Source organism: Somniosus microcephalus, chromosome 10, assembly GCF_052327205.1.
Source record: "Somniosus microcephalus isolate GS21.2 chromosome 10, FLI_Smic_1.0, whole genome shotgun sequence".
Taxonomy (NCBI): domain Eukaryota; kingdom Metazoa; phylum Chordata; class Chondrichthyes; order Squaliformes; family Somniosidae; genus Somniosus; species Somniosus microcephalus.
The window spans coordinates 195652425-195665800 of record NC_140996.1 but is presented as its reverse complement, the minus strand read 5'-3'; the positions used below and the strand labels follow the sequence as shown (position 1 = coordinate 195665800).

The 13376-nt window shown below is 42.9% G+C and overlaps 1 protein-coding gene across 1 annotated transcript in view; it reads right to left on the bottom strand.

The window, feature by feature from the left end:
• Positions 1-4838: 4838 nt before the first annotated feature.
• ufm1 (ubiquitin-fold modifier 1) overlaps positions 4839-13376 on the bottom strand; it is a 59678-nt gene continuing 51140 nt past the window's right edge. The window contains exon 6 of the mRNA XM_085999400.1: positions 4839-6634. Coding sequence (XP_085855526.1) covers positions 6531-6634 — 104 coding nt within the window. The 3' untranslated portion in view covers positions 4839-6530. The remainder of the gene's footprint in view (positions 6635-13376) is intronic.

Sequence of the window (13376 nt, the reverse complement as noted above, 5' to 3'; positions counted from 1 at the left end):
CATTGCCTGGCACTTCTGTGGTGCGAATGTTAACTGCCACTTATCAACCCAAGCTTGAACATAGTCCAGGTCTTGTTGCATGCGGGCATGAACTGCTTCATTACCTGAGGAGTTGTGAATGGCACTGAACACTGTGCAGTCAGCAACGAACATCCCCATTTCTGATCTTATGTTGGAGGGAAGATCATTGATGAAGCAGCTGAAGATGGTTGGGCCTAGGACACTGCTCTGAGGAACTCCTGCAGCGATGTCCTGGGGCTGTGATGATTGACCTTCAATCACCACAACCATCTTACTTTGTGCTAGGTATGACTCCAGCCAGTGGAGAGTTTTCCCCCCGATTCCCATTAACTTCAGTTTTACTAGGGCTCCTTCATGCCGCACTCAGTCAAATGCTGCCTTGATGTCAAAGGCAGTCACTCTCACCTCACCTCACCACTGGAATTCAGCTCCTTTGTCCATGTTTGGACCAAGGCTGTAACGAGGTCGGGAGCCGAGTGGTCTTGGTGGAACCCAAACTGGGCATCAGTGAGCAGGTTATTGTTGAGTAGGTGCCGCTTGATAGCACTGTTGATTACACCTTCCATCACTTTGCTGATGATTGAGAGTAGACTGATGGGGTAGTAATTGGCTGGATTTGATTTGTCCTGATTTTTGTGGATAGGACATACCTGGGCAGTTTTCCACATTGTCGGATAGATGCCAGTGTTGCAGCTGTACTGGAACAGCTTGGCTAGAGGTGCGGCTAGTTCTGGAGCACAAGTCTTCAGCACGACAGCTGGGATGTTGTTGGGGCCCATAGAATTTGCTGTATCCAGTGTGCTCAGCTATTTCTTGATATCAGGTGGATTGAATCGAATTGGCTGGAGACTGGCTTCTGTGACGATGGGTCCTCAGGAGTTGGCCGATATGGATCATCCACTCGGCACTTCTGGTTGAAGATCTTTGCAAATGTTTCAGCCTTATCTTTGCACTCACGTGCGGGGCTCCACCATCTTTGAGGTTGGGGATATTCATGGAGCCTCCTCCTCCCGTTAGTTGTTTAATGGTCCACCACCATTCACGACTGGATGTGGCAGGACTGCAAAGCTTTGATCTGATCTGTTGATTGTGGGATCGCTTAGCCCTGTCTTTAGCATGCTGCTTCCGCTTTTTAGCATGTTGCAGCTTCCCCAGGTTGGCACCTCATTTTTAGGTACGCCTGGTGCTGTTCTTGGCATGCCCTTCTACACTCCTTATTGAACCAAGGTTGGTCCCCGGGCTTGATGGTAATGGTACAGTGAGGGATATGCCAGGCGATGCGGTTACAGATTGTGGTGGAATACAATTCTGCTGCTGATGACGGCCCATAGCGCCTCATGGATGCCCAGTTTTGAGCTGCTAATGTATATGTGAACACACAAAGTATAGTAAACAAGGTAAGTGAGCTGCAGGTACAAATAGCCACATGGGAATATGATGTTGTGGCAATAACTGAGACCTGGCTCAAAAAATGGCAGGATTGTGTATTAAATATTCATGGTTATAAAGTGTTTAGTAAAGATAGGGAAGGAAAGATAGGAAGTAGTGTGGTAGTATTGGTTAAGGAAAATATTACAGTGTTGGAGAGGGAGGATGTCCTGGAGGGGTCAAGGACAGAATCTATATGGCTAGAGTTAAGAAACAATAGAGGTGCCATTACACTAATAGGTGTATTCTCTGGACCACCAGAGAATAAGATATGGAGGAGCAAATTTGCAGAGAAATTACAGAGAGGTGCAAGAACTATAGAGTAGTAATAATGGGGGTCTTTGAATATCCTAATATAGACTGAGATCTTAATAGTGTAAAGGGCAGAGAAGGGGAAGAATTTCTGAAGTGTGTTCAGGAGAACTTTCTTGATCAGTATGTTTCCGGCCCGACGAGGGAGAAGGCATTGCTGGATCTGGTTCTGGGGAATGAGGTGGGTCAAGTGGAGCAAGTGTCAGTAGGGGAACATTTAGGGAACAGTGATCATAGTATCATAAGGTTTAGATTAGCTATGGAAAAGGTCAGGGAGCAATCTAGAGTAAAAATGTTTAACTGGAGGAAGGCCAATTTCAGTGGGATGAGAACGGATCTGGCCCGGGTAAACTGGAATCAAAGATTGGCAGGCAAAGCTGTAATGGAACAATGGGCTGCCTTTAAAGAGGAAATAGTTCAGGTACAGCTGAGGACAATTCCCACTGGGGGGAAGGCAGGGCAACTAAAGACAGGGCTCGCTGGATGACAAAAGAGATAGAGAATATGATGAAGCAGAAAAAGAGCGTGTATGACAAATATCAGGTTGCAAATACATCTGAGAATCAGGCTATATATAGAAAGAGCAGTGTAGAAGTGAAAAAGAAAATAAGAGGGGCAAAGAGAGGGTATGAGAATAGAATGGCAGCCAACATTAAAGGTAATCCAAAAGTCTTCTATAGGCATATAAATAGTAAAAGGGTAGTAAGAGGAGAGGTGGGGCCGATTAGGGACCAAAAAGGAGACCTGTGCATGGAGGCAGAGGGTATGGCTAAGATAAACTAAATGAGTACTTTGCATCTGTCTTCACATAGACATAGTGAAGGAGGAGGTAGTGGAGATACTTGATAGGATAAAAATTGATGAGGAGGAGGTATTAGAAAGACTGGCTGTACTTAAAGTAGATAAATCACCAGGAGCGGATGGGATGCATCCTAGAATGCTGAGGGAATTGAGGGAGAAAATCACGGAGGTACTGGCCATAATATTCCAATCCTCATTAGATATGGTGGTGCCAGAGGACTGGAGAATTGCAAATGTTACACCCTTGTTCAAAAAAGGGTGTAAAGATAAACTCAGCAACTGCAGGCCAGTCAGCTTGACCTCGGTAGTGGGGAAGCTTTTAGAAACAGTAATCAGGGACAAAATTAGCAGTCACTTGGATAGTTGTGGATTAATTAAGGAAAGCCAGCATGGATTTGTTAAAGGCAAATTATGTTTAACTAATTTGATTGAGTTCTTTGATGAGGTAACAGAGAGGGTTGATGAGGGTAATGCGGTTGGCGTTGTGTACATGGATTTCCAAAAACGCGTTCGACAAAGTGCCACATAATAGGCTCGCCAGCAAAGTTGAAGCTCATGGAATAAGAGAGACAGTGGCAGCCTGGATACAAAATTGGCAAAGTGACAGGAAATAGGGAGTTGTGGTGAACGGTTGTTTTTCGGACTGGAGGAAGGTATGCAGTGGTGTTCCCCAGGGGTCGGTTCTAGGACCACTGCTTTTCTTGATAATGACTTGGATGTGGGTGTACAGGGCACTATTTCAAAATTTGCAAATGACACAAAACTTGGAAGTTTAGTGAACAGTGAGGAGGATAGTGATAGACTTCAGGAAGACATAGACAGGGTGGTGAAATGGGTGGACACGCAGCAGATGAAATTTAATGCAGAAAAGTGTGAAGTGATACATTTTGGTAGAAAGAATGAGAGGACATATAAACTAAATGATATAATCCTGAAGGGGGTGCACGAAGAGAGAGACCTGGGGGTATGTGTGCACAAATCGTTGAGGGTGGCAGGGCAGGTTGAGAAAGCAGGTAAAATTGCTTACGGGATCCTGGGCTTCATAAATAGAGGTATAGAGTACAAAAGTGTGGAAATTATGATGAACCTGTATAAAACACTGGTTCGGCCCCAACTGGAGTATTGTGTCCAATTCTGGGCACCACACTTTAGGAAGGATGTGAAGGCCTTAGAGAAGGTACAGAAAGGATTTACGAGAATGATTCCAGGAATGAGGGACTTCGGTTACGTTGATAGACTGGAGAAGCTGGGGTTGTTCTTAGAGCAGAGACGTTTGTGAGGAGATTTGATAGAGGTGTTCAAAATCATGAGGGGTCTGGACAGAGTAGATAGAGGGAAACTGTTCCTATTGGCAGAAGGGTCGAGAACCAGAGGACACAGATTTAAGGTGATTGGCAAAAGAATCAAAGGCGACATAAGAAAACACTTTTTTATGCAGCGAGTGGTTGGGATCTGGAATGCACTGCCTGAAAGGGTGATGGAGGCAGATTCAATCACAGCTTTCAAAAGGGAGGTGGATAAATATCTGAAGGAAGGAAATTTGCAGAGCTATGGGGAAAGGGCAGGGGAGTGGGACTAGTTGAAGTGCTCTTGCAGAGAGCCGGCACCGGCTCGATGGGCCGAATGGCCTTCTTCCATGCTGTAACCATTCTATGATTTGCATTCAATAGCATTGCTGTCCTTTCGTCAGACCATATTATTTGGGGGTATTTTTAACCTAACTTTTGGCTGGCAGGAAAATGAGTGGATCAGATTGGTCATCCAATTTACACGCCACCTGATTTTACTTTCCATTGAAAGGTTAGGTTAAAATTGCGATTAACTTCAAATAGCTTCCTGGCTGTAAAATGCATTATTCATAGCAACACTATAATCCAAAAAAACTTCTCCAGTAACAATTTATTTTGATCTTAGAACTTTAATATTTCATAGAGGACTGTATCACAGAACAGGGTTTCCTACACTCTAGACCAAGTATCTATTAAGTGGAGTACATTATTGACTTCTCTCCAGGAGCAACACAAATAGTTATTTTCATAGAATGATACAGCACAGAAGGAGGCCATTTGGTCCATCGTACCTGTGCCGGCTCTTTGGTAGAGCTATCCAATTAGTCCCACTCCCCCGTTCTTTCCCCATAGCCCTGCAAATTTTTCCTTTTCAAGTATTTATCCAATTCCTTTTTGAAAGATACTATTGAATCTGCTTCCACCACCCTTTCAGGCAGTGCATTCCAGATTGTTGTGGAGTATTTTAAACCAACACTCGACACAAGGTTTTAGATCGATAGTCAAGTTGTCTTTATTGCACTGGTAGGGAAAGAGTCTGCTCTGTCTTAGCCAGACCTTTTCCAAATTGGTACAGCAAACACTACATTTTTTTACATTACAATACACATGTCAAAATTCATTCCTGCCACCTGATTGGACCTTGGCCCGCATGCATCTTCACTGATTGGTTGCCTATGCCGCGTTACATTAAAGTACCACCTTTATTATCGGCCGTTATCTCTCAAGCTGTTGTTGCACCTATGACCTTTGTTTATGCCATCAACATTGTACTTCTGACTCATTGTCCTCCTTTCCTGCCTCTCTAGGCCTCTTTTACTTCCAACTCATTGTTTTACTTTCCTGCCAGAACAGAACTTACATCCTCTTAGGCTTCTTATGGTTCCATGTCCGGCTATGTTATCTCCACTGCCAATTCAGCAACTTAGAAAAAGATGGTCTTTATTACACCATTCAGTGAAACTGCCAGCGATATCAGTTTAACTCTTTCCCCACTGCAAGATCATCATAACTTGCTGCATGAAAAAAAATATCATCTTCTTCCCCCTGGTTCTTTAGCCAGTGACCAGTGTTCATCTCCCCTCTGGTGGTTTTGCCAGTGACCAATGTTCATCTCCCGTCATTACCCTTTTTTGATCCATTTCATTTTTATTTTTTTTACAGGAAACGGTAGGACAACATTGCAGGAACGCTAAGGCCACGATTTTTTCAATGGAGGCGGGTTGGTTGCGGGTCAGGTGGTTTCCGGCTTTCAGTCCTGCTCCAACTGCATCCAGCCCATTGACGTGATTTTACGTCGATTGGTCTTGTTAAGCCCGCCCTTCAAGCTTGCAGGCCAATTAAGAGGAAGCCGGTCAGATGAGGTCATTTGATGATGCGTCATCTGCCAGTTTTCTTAAAGGGACCACGCACAATTTTTTTTTGACAGTTGATTTCTCAGTGTTTGACAGCATTGAGGTGCTGCAAATACTGACAATCACTGTACAAAGGTGACCTCTTGCACCCAGGCTCTCCAATGACTCCCTCCATAGGCTGGAATAGATGGCAGCTGCAGGTGAGGTGACAGAAGCAATCTGTCACTGGTGAGAGAGGTTGTCCCAATGAGGTGGCACTGGACATGGATTTCAAAACTTGTAACCTAAAGAAATGTGTAAATGTATTAAAAATGCATTTCCCAACATTTTCTTACCTCTGAGACTCACCAGTGCAACATTGGATCCTTCAGACCACTTCTGCAGCTGTCATCAATCCAGAAACATTACAGCAGATTCACAACACACCACACTTACCTGGCATGGTGCCCGGACATCGGGAAACCTGAGGCAGAAGCGGTAAAATTCAAAAATAGCCTGTCAACTACTAGCAACTACCTATTAATAGGCAGGTAATTGCCTTTAATCCTCTTCCCGCCACTAGGTGTCGGGTTCATGTGCAAATCGGGGACCCGACGTGAGAAAATTGTTTGGAGGTGGGATCGCAACCAGCTGTCAATCAAAATGATTTTAATCTTCAACCCGCCTCCAAACCTGCCCTCTGAGCGCCGGCAAAATCCAGCCCTAAATGTTTTCAGAACAAATGGCAATGTGAAGAGATTTTTTGCAGAGGGCAAAATTTATTTTGTAACTATTGCTCCTTTGAGATTGGTTTCTCAATGCTGGCATTTTGATTACAGAAATACCTTTACACAGAAATTAAGAACAAAACTGGTGGCGAGCACCGTAAGTTCATGTACAGTTGCGAATCATCAACGTTATCTTCAGAGAAAATGTGCAGAGGCTGAAAATCTGAAATAAAAACAGAAAATGTTAGAATTGAACAATAGGTCAGTCAACATCTCTGTCAGCTTTTCTTTTTCAGATGTTGCCCAACCCACTTTGAATTTCCATCATTTTTTGCTTTTATTTCATGAACTTTTTAATCAGTTTTAAAAGGAACATTGAGAAGCATTGAGGGCATAATTGCACACCAGAGGCTACTAAATGTGACTAAATTTGGTCTGTGCTTTTTCCTAAACACCAGATGATGCTACACTAAATAGGGTACAGGGACCACTAAATAATAGTATTACTTTATCATGATAAAGTAAATATTCAATCATTTTAATAGCTAACATCTGAAATGTACATCTCAAGAAAGAGCAGGCACGAAGCTGTGATTTTCCCTGGGAGCACTGCTCTCCACTGGGAGTGCCGGATTATGGATCCACTTAAACATCACGAGTACCTGTGAAATAATGATTGATATGTCCACTTGTGAGGCTAAGCATAACTCACTTATTACTTTATTGGTTGCCAGCTAACTGATCAATGTGGAAATATTAATTCATTGCTGGCTATCAATACCTGAACTGTAATGTAATAATTTAATACGTCTTTTGTATCAGCCGTCGCTCAGTGGTAGCACTCTCGTGTCTGAATCAGAAGGTCGTGGGTTCAAGAACTACTTCAGAGACTTAAACACAACATCTAGGTTGACACTCCAGTGCAACACTGAGGGAATCCTACGCTGTTGGAGGTGCCATCTCTCAGATGGGATGTTAGTCCTAGCCATCGTCTGCCCTCTCAGGTGGATGTAAAAGATCCCATGGCACTATTTTGAAGAAGAGCAGGGGAGTTCTCCCCAGTGTCCTGGCCAATATTTATCCCTCAACCAACATCACTAAAACAGATTATCTGATCATTATCTCGTTACTGTGTGTGGGACCTTGCTGTATGCAAACTGGTTGCCACGTTTCCTACATTACAACAGTGACTATACTTCAGAAGTATTTCATTGGCTGTAAAGCGTTTTGGGACACCCGAGGTCATGCAAGGCGCTATATAAATGCAAGTCTTTTTTGCTACATAAATATATCCTTGCATCGAATCCAATCTCAAGAGTTTTAAATATCAGGATTGACATTTATGATCAGTGAGAGTGACATTGTTTGGAAACCTATTTAAGCATATGCTTCTATGCTCATTTTTAAGACTGGCATGTTAATACAAATCACATTTTAAAACCAAAATGAATGACTGTGACAACCTAAGGATGACACTTGCCAGTTCTGTTGAAATGTGGACAAAAACGACATGATGAAAATGACAACTTGAAAGAATGCCGAAGTTCCCTTGTCGCATTAAGTACATAAAAATATATTGCCACAGCTTTGGGGCTACAGTTGATTGAAGTGATCTGAGGTACAAGCATTTTACAAGGTCACACGTTCACCTCCGTGAACACAAGAGCAATACATTACTGTTATAGCCCTCAACTATAGTTGAAATCTGAACAACTGCTAGAAAATATTTTTGTTAATTTAAACAGTGCAAAATAATTTACGGTGGTATGAAGAATTTCTCCAATTACCTAAATTATCCTACTGTTCCACATGACATATTGAAGTAGAGAAGAAAGGAATATGAAACAGCATGCAACAAAAAAAGGCTGTTCCTTCTCCAGGCCACTGATTTACACGATTGATAAGCATTGCAATCCTAGAACTTAATGGGAAAAAAACTACTACACTGTATAATGTAAAGTGCAGTGAACACGTGTTCTTCTTCTTCTTAGGCAGTCCCGCGGAACCGAGGATGACTTGCTTCCACATTAAAAATGAGTTCGCAGGTAACTGATGAGTCCAATGCAGGACCTACAGTCTCTGTCACAGGTGGGGCAGACGGTGGTTGAAGGGGCGGGTGGGTGAGGTGCTTGGGTTGACGTGCGCTTCCGCTTGCTCCCGGCGAAGAGACTCGAGGTGTTCGGTGCCTTCCCGGCTGCTTCTCCTCCATTTTGTGTGGTCTTGGGCCAGGTGTCGGTGGGGATGTTACACTTTTTCAACATGGTTTTGAGGGTGTCCTTGAAGCATTTCCTCTGCCCACCTGGGGCTCTCTTGTGGTGTCGGAGCTCCGAGTAGAGCGCTTGTTTAGGGAGTCTCGTATCGGGCATGCGGACAATGTGACCCATCCATCGGAGCTGATTGAGCGTGGTCAAAGCTTCGATGTTGGGGATGTTGGCCTGAGCAAGAACACTGACGTTGGTGCGCCTATCCTGCCAGTGGATTTGCAGGATCTTGCGGAGGCAGCATTGGTGGTACCTCTCCAGTGCTTTGAGGTGCCTGCTGTACATGGTCCATGTCTCTGAGGCATACAGCAGGGCGGGTATCACTGCTGCTCTGTAGACCATGAGCTTAGTGCTGGGTTTGAGGTCCTGGTCTTCAAACACTCTCTTCCTCAGGCAACCGAAAGCTGCACTGGCACACTGAAGGCGGTGTTGGACTTCATCGTCGACAACAACCCTTGTTGACAGTAGGCTCCCGAGGTATGGAAAGTGGTCCACGTTGTCCAAGGCCTTGTCGTGGATTTTGATAATCGGGGGGGGCGGGAGTACTGTGTGGTGGGGCAGGTTGGTGGAGGACCTTTTTCTTACAGATGTTTAGTGTAAGGCCTATGCTCTCGTACACTTCGGTGAAGGTGTTGACGATGGTTTGGAGTTCGACTTCTGAGTGAGCGCAGACGCAAGCATCATCTGCATACTCTAATTCAACGACAGAGGATGGGTCGACCTTGGATCTGGACTGGAGGCGATGGAGTTTGAACAGTTTCCCGTTTGTTCTGTAAATTAGCTCCACTCCAGTGGGTGAGATGGAGCATTGCAGCAAGGAAGATCGAGAAGAGCGTTGGTGCGATGACACAGCCTTGCTTGACCCCGGTTCATACGTGAATTGGGTCTATGGTGGAACCGTTGGTCAGGATCACGGCTTGCATGTTGTCGTGAAGCAGGCGGAGGATGGTGACAAACTTTTGAGGGCAGTGGTTGACAGTGTCGAAGGCCTTTGTGAGATCAAAGAAGACCATGTAGAGCGGTTGGTGCTGTTCCCTGCATTTCTCTTGTAATTGACGTGCGGTGAAGATCATGTCCATTGTGCCCCTTAGTGGGCGGAATCTGCATTGCGACTCTGGGAGGAGCTCTTTGGCCACTGGGAGTGTCCTCAACTCCATCCCACAGCATGCTACCCGCCACCATCTCAGCACAACCCCAGCCTGGCATGAGATTGAAAAGGCCATCCGACAACTGAAGAACAACAAGGCCTCAGAAGCAGATGGAATCCCTGCCGAGGCACTACAGCATGGCGGAGAAGCACTACTGGCGCTACTCATTTCTCTTATCTGGAAGGAGGAGAGCATGCCAGGGGATCTCAGGGACACTGTAATTGTGACCATCTTCAAGAAAGGTGACAAGTCCTATTGCGGTAATTACAGAGGAGTTTCCCTGCTATTTGCCATAGGGAAAGTCATCGCAAGAAGTGAGCACGTGTGCACAATAGATGGGTCCTATTTTGTATCCGGCTGGTGGAAGCAGGAATACATTGAGTTTTTCCTCTTAAAGGGAGGATAGTATTCAGGGAGGTTGGCTCACCCAAACTAACTAATAAAAAGTAACTAAAGTACAAAAATTAAATCACAACAGTAAGGTCAGGAAATCTAACAAAATATCCTGTGCCGTGCCTACCGATCAGAGAAGGCATCCAACTGACGGGTCCTATATTATAACAGACTGCTTGAATTAGGCAAAGCCCAACCCCATGGGGTTACAGCAAGTATCTGTTTTAATTTAACTTTGTTACTTTAGTTTGTTTAAAAATCAATTTGGGAGGCCCACCATTCCCTTAATCTTCAGTGTTGTCTTTCCTATCTGCCAACTTGTCTTCTTAAAAGTCTTTTATAGTCCTCCCATTTGCCAAAGCTCCTGGTCTTGTGTCATCAGTGAATTTTGGCATTGTGCCCCCTATGCTCAAGTCCAGTTCACCTATACATGCACCCAGAACAAAAGTGGACAAAGCACTCACTTTTTGGTACTCTTCCCAACATTCTCCAGTCCAAGAAACACACATGTACCCTAAAGCAAAACAGAAAACACTGAGCGGGTCAGGCAACATATGTGGAGAGAACAGACAAGGCACCTTGAGCATTGACCCTTCCTCAGAACCATACCAAAAACGTCACTCCACAGATATTGCCTGATCTGCTGTACGTTTCCAGCATTTTGTTTTTGTTTCATTATCTGCAGTGTCTTGGTTTTTATGACCCGTATTTTGCGGTAAAACAACAGTGAGGCTAACAGCGCTCACTGTTATTGAAGTGTAAATCGAATAGCACCTTCCATCAACCACATATGCACAGTTAAAAGTGGAAATCAGGAAGCTGCTGTCCGAGTTGCTCTGCTCCTCCAGGAGCTTCGCTATACTGCTATCTCGCCGAGAGACTCGGCATTGAAATACATGCAACAGTGTGAAGTTGCTGTACTTACATGATAGATACACACTAAAACTTGCCTGAAAAAGATAGGGCTTATCCAATCCAGTGTAAGTAAATTTTTAACAGCGTGGCAAGTCTTAATTACTGCCAAACAACCTCTCTAGCACTGAAAATTAACTTTTACAAGTGTGGGGTCTTATTCCTTCAGATTTTAATTATTGTTGGAAATATAAAAAAAATAAAGTAATTAAAAAGTTTTTTTTTTTATCTCTCTCTTAATCCCATCCATTTTTCCCTCTGTACATGATTTGACATTGAATTAAATATTCTAACTAATATTTCCTGGTTCAGGCACTGTGTGCTCATGAACAATTCTTCAATCTGATTGGTTAAGGAGATAAACAGTTGCTTTCCCTGTTCACACAAGCTCCAGAACCCCTGTAGAGAAGGCCACACCTGAATGGCTTTCTAATCACAGTAAGTTCCACTGGAAAACCCCATAGAAAGTCTGTGGGCAAATATAAGTGTAATGAACAGTGGACCACAAAATCTGGCCAATTATATTTGCCCCAACTGTTTCCTGTCCAAACATTAACTTTCCATCAATCCTCCTATATTTCCTCTTATGCCACATACCTAAACTTTTCTAATGGGTCCCTTTTGAGACACCTCATCAAACACCTTCTGAAAATCCATATGTACATCTACTGCATTCAATTTATCTATCCAGCCACCTCTTCAAAAAACTTAAATTTGTCAAACACGACTTGCCTTTAACGAACCTATGCTGTTCATCCTTGATTGAATCATGCATTTCTAAATGCTCACTAATTTTATCTCAAATTTTGAATTTTAGAGTTTGCCCACAACTGATGTTAAACTGATTGATAGTTATCCAATTTATCCTTCTTTTCCCATTCTCCAGTCCCACGGCACAATCTAAAGAGGATTGAGAAATTGAAGAACTGTGACTAGAGCCATCAGTTCTGCTATGTTTTTTGAACCAATTCTTTTTCTAGTTATTTCTAACCATTGTTTTATATCCTCCTCCATTGTCATTTCTACCATCATTTTCAAAAACGAATGCAACATATTTATACAACATCTCCACTATACGATCACATTCCATAATTGGGTTTCCTTCTTAATTCCTGAACAGTCCTACTCTCACTTTAAGTGCTCTCTTGCTCTTTATTCATTTACAATAGCCCTTAATATTTATTTTTATATTATCCGCTAGCATTTTTTCATATTCCCCATTAGCGCTTTTAATTTCCCTTTTCACCTCCTCACTGTGCTTTCTATATGCTTCGTTGTTTTATTTAGTATTGTTAACCCTAATTCTCAGATTTTTTATTTTAGTTTAACTTATAAGTTTCAGTATAATTTTAATCTGTTAATAAATTGAATATTAATGGAACTCTATTCTTTGATGCACTCCCTTTTGATCCTATAGAAATGCAATTATTTTCTACTCCATGCTTCACAATTGAAGATTTCCCACTGCTGATCTGTCAGCCTGTTTGCTACCTTTTCTATCCAATTAATTTGGGCCAGATCCCCTTAGCTTGCTGAATGTCTTTTGCCAGTCCAGGGTCCATTTTTTTGACTCTTCGTTATTCTTTTCTACACTTACAGTGAGCCTTACTTTGTCATTACAATTGTTTTCCAACTCTTACATCAGTTATTTGCCGCACTTCATTTCCCAGAACTAAATTAAGCAATGCTTCTTGTAGACTAACCATATCGATCTTGGAAGGATTCCCTATGCATGTATTACCTTCATTCCAATCTACTTTGACAATAGTTAAAATCATCCAATATTATTGCACTGTTGTTCTTACATCTCTCCAAACTGTTTGCACATTTGCCCCTCTATCGCATCTCCAGTTTGGTGGCTTGCAATGCACTCTGAGTTGTGCTATTTCTCTTCCTATTTCTTAAATCTATCCATAAGGATTCTATATGAACACAGCTCAAGAACATATTTATGTTTTAGCATTGTGATAGAATTCTTTATGAACACTGCCAGCTTCTCTCCCTTTCCCCTCCCTATCGCTCCTGAAAATATTATAACCAGAAAGATTAAGTTCCCAGTCCTGTCAAACCTAAGCATGTCTCAGTTATATCATATCCTTCCATAGTTATTAATGATTCCAACTCCCTATGTTGTGAATGTGTTGTGCATTCACTTCCATAACTCAATATTATCTCTAATTTTTTTGAAAGTTGACCCATAACCTTTTTCTTAGTTTTATCATTTAATTTTTTCATATCCTTTCCCCCTGCT